Genomic DNA, 17,911 nt, shown 5'->3' with positions numbered 1-17,911 from the left:
TGGGCTCAGTAGTTGTGGCTTGCGGGCTCTAGAGCGCAGGCTCGGTAGTTGTGGCGCACGGGCTTAGTTGCTCCGTGGCACGTGGGACCTTCCAGGATCACAGATTGAACCCATGTCCCCTGCATTGGCAGGCGGATTCTTAACCACTGAGCCACCAGGGAAGTCCCAAGGACAGTGTTTCTTAAAGAATGATCCATGATCAATCCTGGAGGGTCGGTAAAAGATGCAGATTCCAAACCCAGAGTGATTCAGGATTTCTGGGGGTTAGGCCAGGGAAGCATTTGTACAACACTCTCCCCTGATGATCTAGGCATAATAGTTTGAAATTCACTGCTCTTTCACTAATTCCGTTTGCAATTTTTTTGTTTTTTAAGGAAAAAGGTGCTATATTAGACATTTTTACCAAGAATATAAGAGGGGAAAAAATGGGAGCGGTGGGGAGTGAGTCGTTCAAAGCTCTATCCAGGAACCTGGCAGCACTGGTGCTGTTGGCCTCTCTCGGCCAAGTAGGAACAGTTGGGAGAGAAGAGAAATAAGTCTGGGACGCCCCACGAGACCGTTAAAAGGTCGGGTGTCAACGGTCGAGGCCACGGCCCTCGGGGACGCCAGGTCACAGGAAGTGCAGGACGAGCCCTGAGCAGCAAAGCAGACCCAGATGCCCCGCGAATCCCGGGAGCGGTGGGGAGTCAGGCGGCCGCTCCACTTCCGTTACCATTGGCAACGGCGGCCTCCCCAAAGTCGGCGTGGCACGAAAAGGAGGGACTTCCCGGCTGTGGGAGCAAATGCGCATGCGGCTGTCGGCCGGTCACAAGGCAGTTCCTGTCGCGTGATCTTGAGGACCAATAAAAGTGCATAATTCCAGGGTCACGTGCATGGGTTGCCATTAGCAACCGGAGGCTTCTAAACAACCCGCCCTCCCTCCGCGTCCTCTGCGGCCCAATTTACCTTGGAGACGCTGGGCCTGACGAAGCCGCGCCTGGCCTGTCCCGCTTTTCCAGACCGCTGACTCCTGTCCGCCGCCATGGTGAGTAGCCGGCCGGGTAACGCCGGCCCGCGCCGAGGAGAGATGCAGAGCCGGGGCCCCGGGGTGATACCCTGGCCTGCAGCGGGTCTGAGTCCGGCCCTGAGCCTCCCTGAGGAGGGGAGGCTGCACCGGGTGCGAGAGGCTCTGTTAGCTTCGGCCTAAGCCCTTCCGGGATAATCCTAGGTGCAGCCCTCTCCTAGCAGCCGCGCTCCGCCGCGTCGCTTCATTCCTCGCCCCTGCCTGAGGTGCCCGGGGCAAGTCACTCTTCACAGGTGGCTGACGAAGAGAGCTGGAGGGAACCGGCTGCCAGCAGAAGGCTCAAAGCGGGATTCTCATTCGATTCCCAAAACTCCAAGTTTACGCGCGCGCGCGCTCACACATACACACACACACACTTTGGCAGCATTAATTATGTTAACGAGCCGAGGAGGAAGAATGTGATTGAATACAACTTCCTGATGTGAGAGTAACTGTAAGAGTTCCAGCCCCTATTTTATAGCTGTGAAAACTTGAGTGACATTTCTTGTGTTTTGACCTGTTCAAAAGAAGGCACGTTTTCCTGTATGCTAGAACATATCCCATTAATCACTCCAGCGTATATAGAATGCCAGCTTAAATAGCAACCGTTTTTAGAAGAAGGCACAGTCCTGAACTGTTGAGAAAAAAAGATGACTCCAGGGTTGGGGGCACCACTGAAATGGGCTAGTAAAATACCTCAGCAACCAGAATTCCTATTTAGCCCACGCTGTGTCCCAAGCACTCTCTTGCAGCTGAGGGTACAGCTGTGAACAAAACAGACCGTTCCCTACCCTGCTTGAGCTTGTCCCTCTCATTGTCTTGATTTCCCTAAAATACCAGGAACAAGTTGAAAAAATGATGGTGATGTCACAAGAAGGTTGACATTTGCTCCCATTCTATCTTCTGTAATTCCTTCCTATCAATTTGCTTAACGACTGAGGTTTTGGAATCAGGCTCAGTTTCTTCATTAGTAAATTGCAGATAATAAGTATACTTCGGTTGTTAAAATGATAAATGAGATAATGCATATAGAACAAATAGCCCAGTACCTGTTAAAATATTAAGCATTCAGTATATAATAGGTTTTATTAGGTTGTGTTCATTTTTATCATTACATTTTCATCCTTATACTTCTCATGGTAAAGCTGTATATGGACTTTGGAGTATGGTCAGGAATAGGGAACCATTTCTGGCGCCTTCACCACTCTCCCCTCACTTTATGGCACAATTTCAGGACACTCGCTTGGCAGTGCTCTGGTAGGATTCTTGCTCTGTGTTTTAGCTATTTTTTTTTAATAGAATCGTTTTGCAACAAAATTGAAACAAATTCTGATTTCCCTATTTGGATACCTCCCACTATTTCTACATATTTTACAGCTGTTCATCATATCTTCTCTGATTTAACAGCTGACAACTGGTGTCAGTGAGGTTAAGTGATTTGCTAACAGAAAGTTTCATAGCTAGGCTTAAATTTGGTTTTTAATCCGGTGCTTTCTCTACTTACACCACACATCAACCCATTCTGTTTTCTCTCTAATGATGTGATTCGTGTACCTATAGTGTACATATGTGCATATGGGGAAGCAAACGTTTATGAGTGCTGTTTCCCGGGCTAATGCTATTTCTACTACTGAACTCAGCTGCTGCTTTTTTTGTTTACATCTTTATTGGAGTATAATTGATTTACAATGGTGTGCTAGTTTCTGCTTTATAACAAAGTGGATCAGTTATACATATACATTTGTTCCCATGTCTCCCTCCCTCCCACCCTCCCTATCCCACCCCTCTAGGTGGTCACAAAGCACCGAGCTGATCTCCCTGTGCTATGCGGCTGCTTCCCACTAGCTATCTATTTTACGTTTGGTAGTGTATATATGTCCATGCCACTCTCTCGCTTTGTCACAGCTTACCCTTCCCCCTCCCCATATCCTCAAGTCCATTCTCTAGTAGATCTGTCTTTATTCCCATCTTACCCCTAGGTTCTTAATGACATTTTTTTTTCTTAAATTCCATATATACGTGTTAGCATACGGTATTTGTCTTTCTCTTTTGGACTTACTTCACTCTGTATGACAGACTCTGGGTCCATCCACCTCATTACAAATAGCTCAATTTTGTTGCTTTTTATGGTTGAGTAATATTCCATTGTATATATGTGCCACATCTTCTTTATCCATTCATCCGATGATGGGCACTTAGGTTGTTTCCATCTCCTGGCTGTTGTAAATAGAGCTGCAATGAACATTTTGGTACATGACTCTTTTTGAATTATAGTTTTCTCAGGGTATATACCCAGTAGTGGGATTGCTGGGTCATATGGTAGTTCTATTTGTAGTTTTTTAAGGAACCCCCATACTGTTCTCCATAGTGGCTGTACCAATTCACATTCCCACCAGCAGTGCAAGAGTGTTTCCTTTTCTGCACACCCTCTCCAGCATTTATTGTTTCTAGATTTTTTTTTTTTTTTTGCGGTACGCGGGCCTATCCGCTCCACGGCATGTGGGATCTTCCCGGACCAGGGCACGAACCCGTGTCCCCTGCGTCGGAAGGCGGACTCTCAACCACTGTGCCACCAGGGAGGCCCTGTTTCTAGATTTTTTGATGATGGCCATTCTGACTGGTGTGAGATGATATCTCATTGTTGTTTTTTTTTTTAATCTTAATTGGTAATATATTCCCTTTTTGTTTGGCTTTGTTCTTAAAGTTTATTTTTTTAAAAACATCTTTATTGGGGTATAATTGCTTTACAATGGTGTGTTAGTTTCTGCTTTATAACAAAGTGAATCAGTTATACATGTACATATGTTCCCATATCTCTTCCCTCTTGCGTCTCCCTCCCTCCCACCCTCCCTATCCCACCCCTCCAGGCGGTCACAAAGCACCGAGCCGATATCCCTGTACCATGCGGCTGCTTCCCACTAGCTATCTACCTTACCTTTGTTAGTGTATATATGTCCATGACTCTCTCTTGCCCTGTCACAGCTCACCCTTCCCCCTCCCCATATCCTCAAGTCCGTTCTCCAGTAGGTCTGTGTCTTTATTCCCATCTTACCCCTAGGTTCTTCATGACATTTTTTTTTCTTAAATTCCATATATATGTGTTAGCATATGGTATTTGTCTTTTTCTTTCTGACTTACTTCACTCTGTATGACAGACTCTGGGTCTATCCACCTCATTACAAATAGCTCAATTTCGTTTCTTTTTATCGCTGAGTAATATTCCATTGTATATATGTGCCACATCTTCTTTATCCATTCATCCGATGATGGGCACTTAGGTTGTTTCCATCTCCGGGCTATTGTAAATAGAGCTGCAATGAACATTTTGGTACATGACTCTTTTTGAATTATGCTTTTCTCAGGGTATATACCCAGTAGTGAGATTGCTGGGTCATATGGTAGTTCTATTTGTAGTTTTATAAGGAACCTCCATACTGTTCTCCATAGTGGCTGAACCAATTCACATTCCCACCGGCAGTGCAAGAGTGTTCCCTTTTCTCCACACCCTCTCCAGCATTTATTGTTTCTAGATTTTTTGATGATGGCCATTCTGACTGGTGTGAGATGATATCTCTTCGTAGTTTTGATTTGCATTTTTCTAATGACTAATGATGTTGAGCATTCTTTCATGTGTTTGTTGGCAGTCTGTATATCTTCTTTGGAGAAATGTCTATTTAGGTCTTCTGCCCATTTTTGGGTTGGGTTGTTTGTTTTTTTGTTATTGAACTGCATGAGCTGCTTGTAAATTTTGGAGATTAATCCTTTGTCAGTTGCTTCATTTGCAAATATTTTCTCCCATTCTGAGCATTGTCTTTTGGTCTTGTTTATGGTTTCCTTTGCTGTGCAAAAGCTTTGAAGTTTCATTAGGTCCCATTTGTTTATTTTTGTTTTTATTTCCATTACTCTAGGAGGTGGGTCAGAAAGGATCTTGCTTTGATTTATGTCATAGAGTGTTCTGCCTATGTTTTCCTCTAAGAGTTTGATAGTTTCTGGCCTTACATTTAGGTCTTTAATCCATTTTGAGCTTATTTTTGTGTATGGTGTTAGGGAGCGATTTAATCTCATACTTTTACATGTACCTGTCCAGTTTTCCCAGCACCACTTATTGGAGAGGCTGTCCTTTCTCCACTGTACATTCCTGCCTCCTTTATCAAAGATAAGGTGACCATATGTGCGTGGGTTTATATTTGGGCTTTCTATCCTGTTCCATTGATCTATATTTCTGTTTATGTGCCAGTACCATACTGTCTTGATTACTGTAGCTTTGTAGTATATTCTGAAGTCAGGGAACCTGATTCCTCCAGCTCTATTTTTCGATCTCAAGATTGCTTTGGCTATTCGGGGTCTTTTGTGTTTCCATACAAGTTGTGAAATTTTTTGTTCTAGTTCTGTGAAAAATGCCAGTGGTAGTTTGATAGGGATTGCATTGAATCTGTAGATTGCTTTGGGTAGTAGAGTCATTTTCACAAAGTTGATTCTTCCAATCCAAGAACATGGTATATCTCTCCATATATTTGTATCATCTTTAATTTCTTTCATCAGTGTCTTATAATTTTCTGCATACAGGTCTTTTGTCTCCTTAGGTAGGTTTATTCCTAGATATTTTATTCTTTTTGTTGCAGTGGTAAATGGGATTGTTTTCTTGATTTCACTTTCAGATTTTTCATCATTAGTGTATAGGAGTGGCAGAGATTTCTGTATATTAATTTTGTATCCTGCTACTTTACCAAATTCATTGATTAGCTCTAGTAGTTTTCTGGTAGCATCTTTAGGATTCTCTATGTAGAGTATCATGTCATCTGCAAACAGTGACAGCTTTACTTCTTTTCCGATTTGGATTCCTTCTATTTCCTTTTCTTCTCTGATTGCTGTGGCTAAAACTTCCAAAACTATGTTGAATAAGAGTGGTGAGAGTGGGCAACCTTGTCTTTTTCCTGATCTTAGTGTAAATGCTTTCAGTTTTTCACCATTGAGGACAATGTTGGCTGTGGGTTTGTCATATATGGCCTTTATTATGTTGAGGAAAGTTCCCGCTATGCCTACTTTCTGCAGGGTTTTTATCATAAACGGGTGTTGAATTTTGTCGAAAGCTTTCTCTGCATCTATTGAGATGATCATATGGTTTTTCTCCTTCAATTTGTTAATATGGCGTATCACGTTGATTGATTTGCATATATTGAAGAATCCTTGCAATCCTGGAATAAACCCCACTTGATCATGGTGTATGATCCTTTTAATGTGCTGTTGGATTCTGTTTGCTAGTATTTTGTTGAGGATTTTTGCATCTATGTTCGTCAGTGATATTGGCCTGTAGTTTTCTTTCTTTCTGACATCCTTGTCTGGTTTTGGTATCAGGGTGATGGTGGCCTCGTAGAATGAGTTTGGGAGTGTTCCTCCCTGTGCTATATTTTGGAAGAGTTTGAGAAGGATAGGTGTTAGCTCTTCTCTAAATGTTTGACAGAATTCACCTATGAAGCCATCTGGTCGTGGGCTTTTGTTTGTTGGAAGATTTTTAATCACAGTTTCAATTTCAGTGCTTGTGATTGGTCTGTTTGTATTTTCTATTTCTTCCTGATTCAGTCTTGGCAGGTTGTGCATTTCTAAGAATTTGTCCATTTCTTCCAGGTTGTCCATTTTATTGGCATAGAGTTGCTTGTAGTAATCTCTTATGATCTTTTGTATTTCTGCAATGTCAGTTGTTACTTCTCCTTTTTCATTTCTAATTTTATTGATTTGAGTCTTCTCCCTTTTTTTCTTGATGAGTCTGGCTAATGGTTTATCAATTTTGTTTATCTTCTCAAAGAACCAGCTTTTAGTTCTATTGATTTTTGCTATCGTTTCCTTCATTTCTTTTTCATTTATTTCTGATCTGATCTTTATGATTTCTTTCCTTCTGCTAACGTTGGGGTTTTTTTGTTCTTCTTTCTCTAATTGCTTTAGGTGCAAGGTTAGGTTGTTTATTCGAGATGTTTCCTGTTTCTTAAGGTAGGATTGTATTGCTATAAACTTCCCTCTTAGAACTGTTTTGCTGCATCCCATAGGTTTTGGGTCTTCGTGTCTCCATTGTCATTTGTTTCTAGGTATTTTTTGATATCCTCTTTGATTTCTTCAGTGATCACTTCGTTATTAAGTAGTGTATTGTTTAGCCTCCATGTGTTTGTATTTTTTACGGATCTTTTCCTATAATTGATACCTAGTCTCATAGCGTTGTGGTCGGAAAAGATACTTGATACAATTTCAATTTTCTTAAATTTACCAAGACTTGATTTGTGACCCAAGATCTGATCTATCCTGGAGAATGTTCCATGAGCACTTGAGAAAGATGTGTTCTGTTGTTTTTGGATGGAATGTCCTATAAATATCAATTAAGTCCATCTTGTTTAATGTATCATTTAAAGCTTGTGTTTCCTTATTTATTTTCATTTTGGATGATCTGTCCGTTGGTGAAAGTGGGGTGTTAAAGTCCCCTACTATGAATGTGTTACTGTTGATTTCCCCTTTTATGGCTGTTAGTATTTGCCTTATGTATTGAGGTGCTCCTACGTTGGGTGCATAAATATTTACAATTGTTATATCTTCTTCTTGATCGATCCCTTGATCATTATGTAGTTTCCTTCTTTGTCTCTTCTAATAGTCTTTATTTTAAAGTTTATTTTGTCTGATATGAGAATTACTACTCCAGGTTTTATTTTGGTTTCCATTTGCATGGAATATCTTTTTCCATCCCCTTACTTTCAGTCTGTATGTGTCTTAGGTTTGAAGTCGTTCTCTCATAGACAGCATATATATGGGTCTTGTTTTTGTATCCATTCAGCCAGTCTGTGTCTTTTGGTGGGAGCATTTAATCCATTTACACTTAAGGTAATTATCGATATGTATGTTCCTATGACCATTTTCTTAATTGTTTTGGGTTTGTTATTGTAGGTCTTTTCCTTCTCTTGTGTTTCTTGCCTAGAGAAGTTCCTTTAACATTTGTTGTAAAGCTGGTTTGGTGGTGCTGAACTCTCTCAGCTTTTGCTTGTCTGTAGAGGTTTTAATTTCTCCATCAAATCTGAATGAGATCCTTCCTGGGTAGAGTAATCTTGGTTGTAGGTTTTTCTCCTTCATCACTTTAAGTATGTCCTGCCAGTCCCTTCTGACTTGCAGAGTTTCTGCTGAAAGATCAGCTGTTAACCTTATGGGGATTCCCTTGTGTGTTATTTATTGTTTTTCCCTTGCTGCTTTTAATATGTTTTCTTTGTATTTAATTTTTGACAGTTAATTAATATGTGTCTTGGCGTGTTTCTCCTTGGATTTATCCTGTATGGGACTCTCTGTGTCTCCTGGACTTGATTAACTATTTCCTTTCCCATATTAGGGAAGTTTCAACTATAATCTCTTCAAATATTTTCTCAGTCCCTTTTTTTTTTTGTCTTCTTCTTCTGGAACCCCTATAATTCAAATGTTGGTGCGTTTAATGTTGTCCCAGAGGTCCCTGAGACCTTTTCATTCTTTTTTCTTTATTCTGCTCTGCATTAGTTATTTCCACTATTTTATCTTCCAGGTCACTTATCCGTTCTTCTGCCTCAGTTATTCTGCTATTGATCCCATCTAGAGTATTTTTAATTGCATTTATTATGTTTTTCATCGTTGCTTGTTTCATCTTTAGTTCTTCTAGGTCCTTGTTAAATGTTTCTTGCATTTTGTCTATTCTATTTCCAAGATTTTGGATCATCTTTACTATCATTATTCTGAATTCTTTTTCAGGTAGACTGCCTATTTCCTGTTCATTTGTTAGGTCTGGTGGGTTTTTATCTTGCTCCTTCATGTGCTGTGTGTTTTTCTGTCTTCTCATTTTGCTTATCTTACTGTGTTTGGGGTCTCCTTTTTGCAGGCTGCAGGTTCGTAGTTCCCGTTGTTTTCGGTGTCTGTCCCCAGTGGCTAAGGTTGGTTCAGTGGGTTGTGTAGGCTTCCTGGTGGAGGGGACTAGAGCCTGTGTTTTGGTGGATGAGGCTGGATCTTGTCTTTCTTGTGGGCAGGTCCACGTCTGGTGGTGTGTTTTGGGGTGTCTGGACTTATTATGATTTTAGGCAGCCTCTGTGCTAATGGGTGGGGTTGTGTTCCTGTCTTGCTAGTCGTTTGGCATAGGGTGTCCAGTACTGTAGCTTGCTGGTTGTTGAGTGAAGCTGGGTGCCGGTGTTGAGATGGAGATCTCTGGGAGATTTTCGCCTTCTGATATTATGTGGAGCTGGGAGGTCTCTTGTGGACCAGTGTCCTGAAGTTGGCTCTCCCACCTCAGAGGCACAGCACTGACTCCTGGCTGCAGCACCAAGAGCCTTTCATCCACGCGGCTCAGAATAAAAGGGAGAAAAAGTAGAAAGAAGGAAAGAAAGAATGAAAGGAAGGAAGGAAGAAAAGAAAGAAAGAAAAAGGAAAGAGGATAAAATAAAATAAAGTAAGATAAAATAAAGTTATTAAAAAATAATTATTAAGAAAAAAAATTTTTTAAGAAAAAAAAATGGATAGAACCCTGGGACAAATGGTGAAAGCAAAGCTATGCAGACAAAATCTCACACAGAAGCATACACATATACACAAAAAGAGGAAAAGGAAAAAATAATAAATCTTGCTCTCAAAGTCCACCTCCTCAATTTGGGATGATTCGTTGTCTATTCAGGTATTCCACAGATGCAGGGTACATCAAGTTGATTGTGGAGATTTAATCCTCTGCTCCTGAGGCTGCTGGGAGAGATTTCCCTTTCTCTTCTTTGTTCGCACAGCTCCCAGGGCTCAGTTTTGGATTTGGCCCCGCCTCTGCATGTAGGTCGCCCAGAGGGCGGTCTGTTCTTCGCTCAGACAGGAGGGGGTTAAAGGAGCAGCTGCTTCGGGGGCTCTGGCTCCCTCAGGCCGGGGCGAGGGATGGGTGCGGATGCAGGGCGAGCTTGCGGAGGCAGAGGCTGGCGTGACGTTGCACCAGCCTGAGGGGCGCCGTATGTTCTCCCGGGGAAGTTGTCCCTGGATCCCGGGACCCTGGCAGTGGTGGGCTGCACAGGCTCCCCGGAAGGGAGGTGTGGAGAGTGACCTGTGCTCGCACACAGGCTTCTTGGTGGCGGCAGCAGCAGCCTTAGCGTCTCATGCCCGTCTCTGGGGTCCGCGCTGTTAGACGCGGCTCGCGCCCGTCTCTGGAGCTCCTTTAAGCAGCGCTGTTAATCCCCTCTCCTCGCGCACCAGGAAACAGAGAGGGAAGAAAAAGTCTCTTGCCTCTTCGGCAGGTCCAGGCTTTTCCCCGGACTCCCTCCCGGCTAGCCGTGGCACACTAAACCCCTGCAGGCTGTGTTCACGCCGCCAACCCCAGTCCTCTCCCTGGGATCCAACCGAAGCCGAGCCTCAGCTCCCAGCCCCGCCCACTCCGGCGGGGGAGCAGACAAGCCTCTAGGGCTGGTGAGTGCCGGTCGGCACCTGTGCGGGAATCTCTCCGCTTTGCCCTCCGCCTGCCTGTTGCTGTGCTCTCCTTTGCAGCTCCGAAGCTTTCCCCCTCCACCACCCACAGTCTCCGCCCGCGAAGGGGCTTCCTAGTGTGTGGAAACCTTTCCTCCTTCACAGCTCCCTCCCACTGGTGCAGGTCCTGTACCTATTCTTTTGTCTCGGTTTATTCTTTTTTCTTTTGCCCTACCCAGGTACCTGGGGAGTTTCTTGCCTTTTGGGAGGTCTGAGATCTAATGCCAGCGTTCAGTAGGTGTTCTGTAGGAGTTGTTCCACGTGTGATGTATTTCTGGTGTATCTGTGGGGAGGAAGGTGATCTCCGCGTCTTACTCTTCCGCCATCTTCCCGATTCCCCCTCAGCTGCTTATTTCTGCTCCCTTTCTTCACTCCATCCATTTTAGAGGAACTTTTCTGTCTTTTGTCCTAAAGTTCATCCTCAGTTTTTGTAATTTTTTCTTCTTGGTCTTGGGAGAGCCAAGACTTTTCTTGACTGAAGAGAAAATAACAGATTTGAATTGGCCGCTTACTCTGCACAAGGCACTGTACGAGGAGCTGTGTGGTATAAGAAATGATTGAGGCCCTCAGGAGCTTACAGTCTACTTGAAGGAGCAACATCTGGAAAAAAAGACTACTAATAGTACAAGGTAGTAATTAGTCTGTGGTGTTGCCAAATGAGTAGCAGAGGTGATGTGTGCTAATTTTTGGAGGAAGGCATAACTAGAGTTACTGAGGGCATATTGGGAGGCTTCACAGAGTAGGTAAAACAGGTTTGGTCTTGAAGGATGGGTAGGAATTTGGTGATTTCCTGGAGCATGCTCGTACTGGCTGGTGAGAGCCAATCGTGTGCATTTCTTCTCATCTCTGCATTCAGTGACATTACCTTGGTAGCTTGAAATCAGCCTTGCTGGGAGTTTTTATACCACAGAAATCAGCAAGGGCCGCAAATCAGTTTCATACCCCCCCACCCAAAAGCCTGTTGTTAAGCATTTAGCAGCACACCGCTGGGTTGGGTTCAGATTCTTGAATAAGAATGGGGAGGTACTTTTAGTCAAGGATTGGGGTAATGAGAGTGAAAGCATAAGCAGGAAATGTTAAATCATGCTTCTGATGAGCAGACTAGTCTGACTGAAGTAGAGTGTCCTTATGGTAGAATCCTGGGAAACGGGGTTAGAGAAAGAGTTTGGGGAGTATGGAGGCCTTATGAATTTAATACTATAAACAAGGGAGAATAATTGAAAATTTGTTTATGGGATTTTTTTTAGCAAGATGTGACATTGTTTTGAGTTATTTCCAATTGTAGGATATTCTTGCCCATACTTATGTGACTATAAGAAATAACATCTTTTCTAATGTAGGTATTCAGTTCTTTTTTCAAATGCCTGGTGGAGATCTGTCTTGTTGTGAGTCACAACTCAGGTGCATATGCAACTATAACATGTTTGTGTTCTTTTATTTATTTAAACTCTGACATTTTCCAAAAAGGATTTGAAACAGCCAAGTTGAGTGGGGGCTGTGGAGTTAGACTGCCTGGTTCAGATCCCTGCTCTCCCACTTACCTATTTCAGTAGCATAGAAAATTTTTCTTCTCTGTATCTCAGTTTTCTATCTGTAAAGTAGGGTTTTTTAAAAAAAAATTAATTAATTTATTATTTATTTATTTTGGCTGCCCTGGGTCTTAGTTGTGGTGTGCAGGATCTAGTTCCCCGACCATGGATCGAACCCAGGCCCCCTGCATTGGGAGCACGGGGTCCTACCCACTGGACCACCAGGGAAGTCCCTGTAAAGCAGGTTTATACTACCTTTATCATAGGGTTGTATTGAGGATTAAATGAGGTCATGCCTGGCACATTGTAACCTCTGAATGACTTTTAGCTGTTATCATCATTACTACTATTATTTCTAATGTTCGACATTAGTTCAGGGAGTTGGCTAATAATCAGTATAAACCAAAACATAAGAAACATCTTTCCATTCACTTTGTCTAGCTCTAAGGCAAGATCTTAGTTACCATTTTAATAAATAAGGTAAAGTCATGAAATTTAAGGTAAGTACATATCTCAAATGTGTTGGTTTACATTGGTCAAAATACCTCAACTGGTTGTTCTGAAACATTAGTCTACTGGATAAATGACCATTAGAGAACATTGTAATATCTTGGGTAATTCTTAAATTATTGAACTTTAACATGTTGAATTGTAGAAATATTAAAAACAATGTGGGGGAGAAAAAGACTTGTTAGAGCCATTCATCATGCGGTTGGGGGTACATGTCTGTAGGCCAGCCTGTTATATTTGAGAGTCAGATGCATATAGATAACAGTTGACACCTTGAGATAGATCATGTCATCAAGGAGAGGATATAGAATGAATGACAAGAGTAAGCGTCCCCAGGCAGGGCCCTGGGAAGTACAGCTACTTAAGAGGCAAGCCCAAGAGGAGCCTACAGGTGAGATCAAGAAGGGAGGTGGGGTTAGCAGCCAAAGAATGGAGCAGGTCAGTGGACAGAAAAGCATCGGCCACGGTAGTTGGATTTATTATTAAGAAGTTGCTGGTGAGCTTCTCAAAGGCAGTTTGAACAGCATATAGAATGGAGACAGCAAGGGTAGAAGGGAAGTAGAGAAATGCAGCAGTAGCTGGAGGTTTCTGGTTTTTTTTTTTTTTTTAGCATGAGTGAGATATATGTACACAGTCTTCTCTATGGTCCGAGGGGAAGAAGAAACCTATAGAGAGTTGAGACAGGGAGTAATTGGTTAAATAAAGTCCCCCAGGAGCTTGAAAGAGAACACATTAAGGCCATGATGGCCTTCAGAAGGAGGAACTCTTTCAGTCCACTTGTCAGGCACATGTCTGTTGTGTGCCAGGCACTATGAGTCGTCCTGGGGATACTCAGGGAACCAGAGGGGCAAGGTCATGGCCCTTGTAGACTTCTGTTCTCAGGGAATGGAAACTGCTGAGAGGAGGTAAGGATGTATGTAGATGCAGCAAAGCCATGGTGCAGGGCTTGGGGGGTGAAGGAGGTCATGCCCAGTGACCTTGGTGCTGGCCTCCACAATGCAGCCCAACACTGCTGAGAATGAGAGTTAGACCTTTGTCTCCCATAGACAGGTTATTCTTAAAATAAAGATAATCCTGACTTATTCAGTCCCCTGCATTAGATGTTCACTTTTATAATTTCCTTCTTTAATTTTCAGTATAGCTATAAAATGAAAAAGCTTTATTAATTTCTAGCTTATAGTTGTCAAGCTCTCATCCGGTTTAAAATCAAGACCAATTAGTGGCTATTTCAAAACCAAATATATTTTTTAAAGCTGTGTGAGATGGGATAAGGTTAAGTTTCTGTAATGGAGATTAAAAAAAGAAAGAAAGAAAAAAACCCAGTACCTTAAAGAATACAGAAGTTTGGGCTTCCCTGGTGGCACAGTGGTTAAGAATCTGCCTGCCAGTGCAAGGGACACGGGTTCGAGCCCTGATCTGGGAAGATCCCACATGCCATGGAGCAGCTAAGCCCATGAGCCGCAACTACTGAGCCCGCATGCCTAGAGCCCGCGCTCTGCAACAAGAGAAGCCACCTCAATGAGAAGCCTGCGCACCGCAACAAAGAGTAGCCCCCGCTCACCGCAGCTAGAGAAAGCCTGAGCGCAGCAACAAAGACCCAACGCAGCCAAAAATAAATAAATTTATATATAAAAAAAGAACTAATATTGTAACAAATTCAATAAAGATTTAAAAAAAAGAATACAGAAGTTTATTTATCTCCTGCTTAACAGCCCTCTCACTGCTCATCACAGTTAGGTACGAGGTCAGTGCTGCTCCACAAAGTCGTTCCAGGGATACCAGTCCCTTTCAGCTTGCTGCTCCCCCAGCCCCCAGGGCATTGTGCTGTCCGCATGGTTCAGGGAGTCACCACCCCCAGGTTTCAGAGAAATAGGGTGTGGCAAAGGTGTGCCCATGTCTTAAGCCCCAGGCTTTAGAAATAGCTCTTATTCTTCTGCTCACATCCATTGCTGAGAAGTAGTCATGTGGCCACACCTGACTTCACGGAGGGCTGGGGAGTGTTTTCTAGTTGGGCAGCCATGTGTCTGGGAAGATGGGAAGAACAGAATTTAGTGGACATCTGCCAGTCTCCACCACAGGATAACCTGTATGTTTTCATTGTTGGTTCCTTTATTATATCTTCAAGACTAACAATTAAATTCTTTTTTTCAGGCAGAGTTGGGTCTAAATGAGCACCATCAAAATGAAGTTATTAATTACATGCGTTTTGCTCGTTCAAAAAGAGGCTTGAGACTCAAAACTGTAGATTCCTGCTTCCAAGACCTCAAGGAGAGCAGGTATCAGAGAATTCTAAGGAAACCCAGTGGGAAGGAACATGGATCCCTTCTGGTGGCCAGTATGGGGGTGCTGTAGCAGAGAGGCCTTACAAACCATTGCCAGGATATCATGATCAATTATTCATTGAGAGCAGCTACACTAAGCCTTATGGATATGTGATACTCAAGAAATCAGATTGTGGTGGGAGCAATCTGTTACTAAACATGCATATAATGATAATTGAGGGATTGCAAAGTTTCAGAAGGGCAGTCAGGAAATTGTGAAGTGCTTGTGGGTTAATGATTGGCTTGCTGTATTAAAGATTCCAGAACCTTAATTACTTGAGTTGTTAATTAAAAGATTAGAGCCATAAGACATGGCAGTTAGCAAGAAAACACCTATGCAGTTTATATTGAAGAATTAGAAGAAGAGAAAACAGCAGGAAACCATGAAAAGCTTGCTGACTAGTACCAAAATTATTAGTTGATTTGTAGCAAGAGATGATAATTAGTTTAGTTGGACCAATAGTGGAAGATAATAAAAGTCCATAGAAAATTTAGTAATAGAGGATAATAGGGAAGCCACCCAAAAGGACTGAATAATAAAGAGACATCAGATTACTTGGGGATCAGATTTTGGCACACTTAAATGTCAAGACATAAATGAAAAAGGTCTCCAAGTGATCTGTAACTGTGATAAAGTCATTAACTTCACTCAATAGCAGAGACCCTCAGCTGTAGACTGTTACCTGTTCGATCCATTATTCTAATCTGATAATCTGGCTTCCTAACCCACAGCAGAGGTAAGCAGCAATCTGATTGGTGAGTCTATGAGACAGCCAGAGAAGGTACCCATTATTTACTTTATGCATTGGAGTATGTTAACTGCTGTTCATAATAATGAACTTGGGTTGCTCAAAAAAAAAAAAAAACATTTTTAAGCAGATTTGCTTTGTTCTATTAAAGAATATAGAAAGATTGTTAATATATTTAATAAGGACTTGCATCAAAAATAAAGTTTTGGTTTTTTTAGAGTGGTTAAATTCTGCTGGGTAAATGAAACGTTAAAGAATGGTAAATCAAATAAAGTTTGGTGTAACTCCCTTCGTTACGTCCTTTTGGAATGATGGAGAAGATAACCTGAGGTCGGGGCTGTAGCTCTTCATCTGCTGAGCATCTGAGGGATAAAACACTTTGAGGCTGGAGGCAGGGAGTGGAGGAGACTGTGTTACTATAAAACTGTCATTGATCGTAGGAGGCATGCATGGAAGCTTTTTCAAGGATTCAGCTGTTGGGCATGTTCCTGAGATTGTTGGAAATGATTGTGGAGTTGGGACCATGGGCAAGTCACCACCACCTTCTGAGCCTGTGTTCCATCTGTGAAGTGAGGGAATTGAAGAAAATGGCTCAAGAGTTCCCTTCCAACACAAACGTTCTCTGTGGAAGAGTCGATCCTTAATCCTTTTGATGATGATGTTTGTTTTAATGGAGCTTTAATTAAATTAGGATTTTTTTCTTTTGGGTCTCAAGAATGCTAAGAGAAGCAATATATAATTACCATTGATTTTCTTATGGGCGTTTACTAACATGTGAATGGTCATTCAGTCATCGAAATGCTAGGCAAATGATATAAAGAAAGGAGAAATTACACCTCTCAGGTGACTTACGAAATAATTAAATGTGATAAAACTAATTTTAGGGGAGATTAAAGTTTTTCACTGAAAAGCTAAAGAAAAAAGTAGATAGTTTGGGGAATGTTTCTGAGCACATACTTGTATTAAAGGATGTGCACATTTGAAGAGCAAACCAGTTTAATCATTTAAATAGACATCAAAAATTAATTAAGCTTAAATTATTTTCAAACTGTTTTATTAATAAAGAAGATAATTTCCAGAGGGACTTTCACTAAACCCTTTAAACCCTTAGATCAGGGGTCCCCAACCCCTGGGCCATGGACTGGTACCAGTCCATGTCCTGTTAGGAACCGGGCCGGACAGCAGGAGGTGAGCGGCGGGCAGGCAGGCGAGCAAGCAAAGCTTCATCTGTATTTACAGCCGCTCCCCTTCGCTCGCATTGCTGCCTGAGCTCCGCCTCCTGTCAGATCAGCAGCGGCATTAGATTCTCATAGGAGCGCGAACCCTACTGTGAACTGTGCACGTGAGGGATCTAGGTTGTGCTTATGAGAATTTAATGCCTGATGATCTGAGGTGGAGCTGAGGCAGTGATGCTAGTGCTGGGGAGCAGCTGCAAATACAGATTATCATTAGAGAGATTTGACTGCACAGGGACCATAATAAATCAATTGCTTGCAGACTCATATCAAAACCCTATCAGTGAGTGGCAAGGGCAAACAAGCTCAGGGCTCCCACTGATTCCGCATTATGGTGAGTTGTATAATTATTTCATTATACATTGCAATGTAATAATAATAGAAATAAAGTGCACAATAAATGTAATGAGCTTGAATCATCCTGAAACCATCCCCCCACCCCCACCCCCAGGTCCATGGAACAGTTGTCTTCCACAAAAGGTTGAGGGCCGCTGCCTCAGATGACATGATGTGGGTTTCTTAGTTTTGTTTTACTTTGTAAATAGTTGTTGTTGTTTATCCAGAGGTTTTGGATTGTGGTTGTTTTTCAGGCTGGTGGAGGAGACCTTCACCATAGATGAAGTCTCTGAAGTCCTGAATGGGTTACAGGCCGTGGTCCACAGCGAGGTGGAGTCTGAGCTCATCAACACGGCCTACACCAATGTGCTACTTCTGCGGCAGCTTTTCTCACAAGCTGAGAAGTGGTACCTCAAGCTACAGACAGACATCTCTGAACTTGAAAACAGGTACTAAAATTTGTATCCACAGTTATGACAATAGAGGCCCAAGCATGAACTTAAAAGTTAGTGAGGGCTTCCCTGGTGGCGCAGTGGTTGAGAGTCCGCCTGCCGACGCAGGGTACATGGGTTCATGCCCCGGTCTGGGAAGATCCCACATGCCACGGAGCGGCTGGGCCCGTGAGCCATGGCTGCTGAGCCTGCGCGTCCAGAGCCTGTGCTCCACAACGGGAGAGGCCACAACAGTGAGAGGCCCGCGTACCACAAAAAAA

The 17,911-nt window shown here is 42.7% G+C and overlaps 1 protein-coding gene across 2 annotated transcripts in view; it reads left to right on the top strand.

Annotated features, from left to right (window-relative positions):
• Positions 1-904: 904 nt before the first annotated feature.
• LZTFL1 (leucine zipper transcription factor like 1) overlaps positions 905-17,911 on the top strand; it is a 26,704-nt gene continuing 9,697 nt past the window's right edge. The window contains exons 1-3 of one of the 2 annotated variants that reach the window (XM_027097041.1): positions 905-1,024; positions 14,710-14,834; positions 17,454-17,648. In XM_027097041.1, coding sequence (XP_026952842.1) covers positions 1,022-1,024; positions 14,710-14,834; positions 17,454-17,648 — 323 coding nt within the window. In that variant the 5' untranslated portion in view covers positions 905-1,021. Of the gene's footprint in view, positions 1,025-10,804; positions 11,149-14,709; positions 14,835-17,453; positions 17,649-17,911 lie in introns of those variants that run through there. The other variant, XM_027097042.1, reaches the window with a different exon arrangement.

This window comes from Aethalodelphis obliquidens, unplaced genomic scaffold (assembly GCF_003676395.1).
Source record: "Aethalodelphis obliquidens isolate GAN/ISIS:26980383/991018 unplaced genomic scaffold, ASM367639v1 scaffold111, whole genome shotgun sequence".
NCBI lineage: Eukaryota > Metazoa > Chordata > Mammalia > Artiodactyla > Delphinidae > Aethalodelphis > Aethalodelphis obliquidens.
Note: the sequence above shows the minus strand (reverse complement) of the source record. Positions and strands in the feature narration are given on the sequence as shown.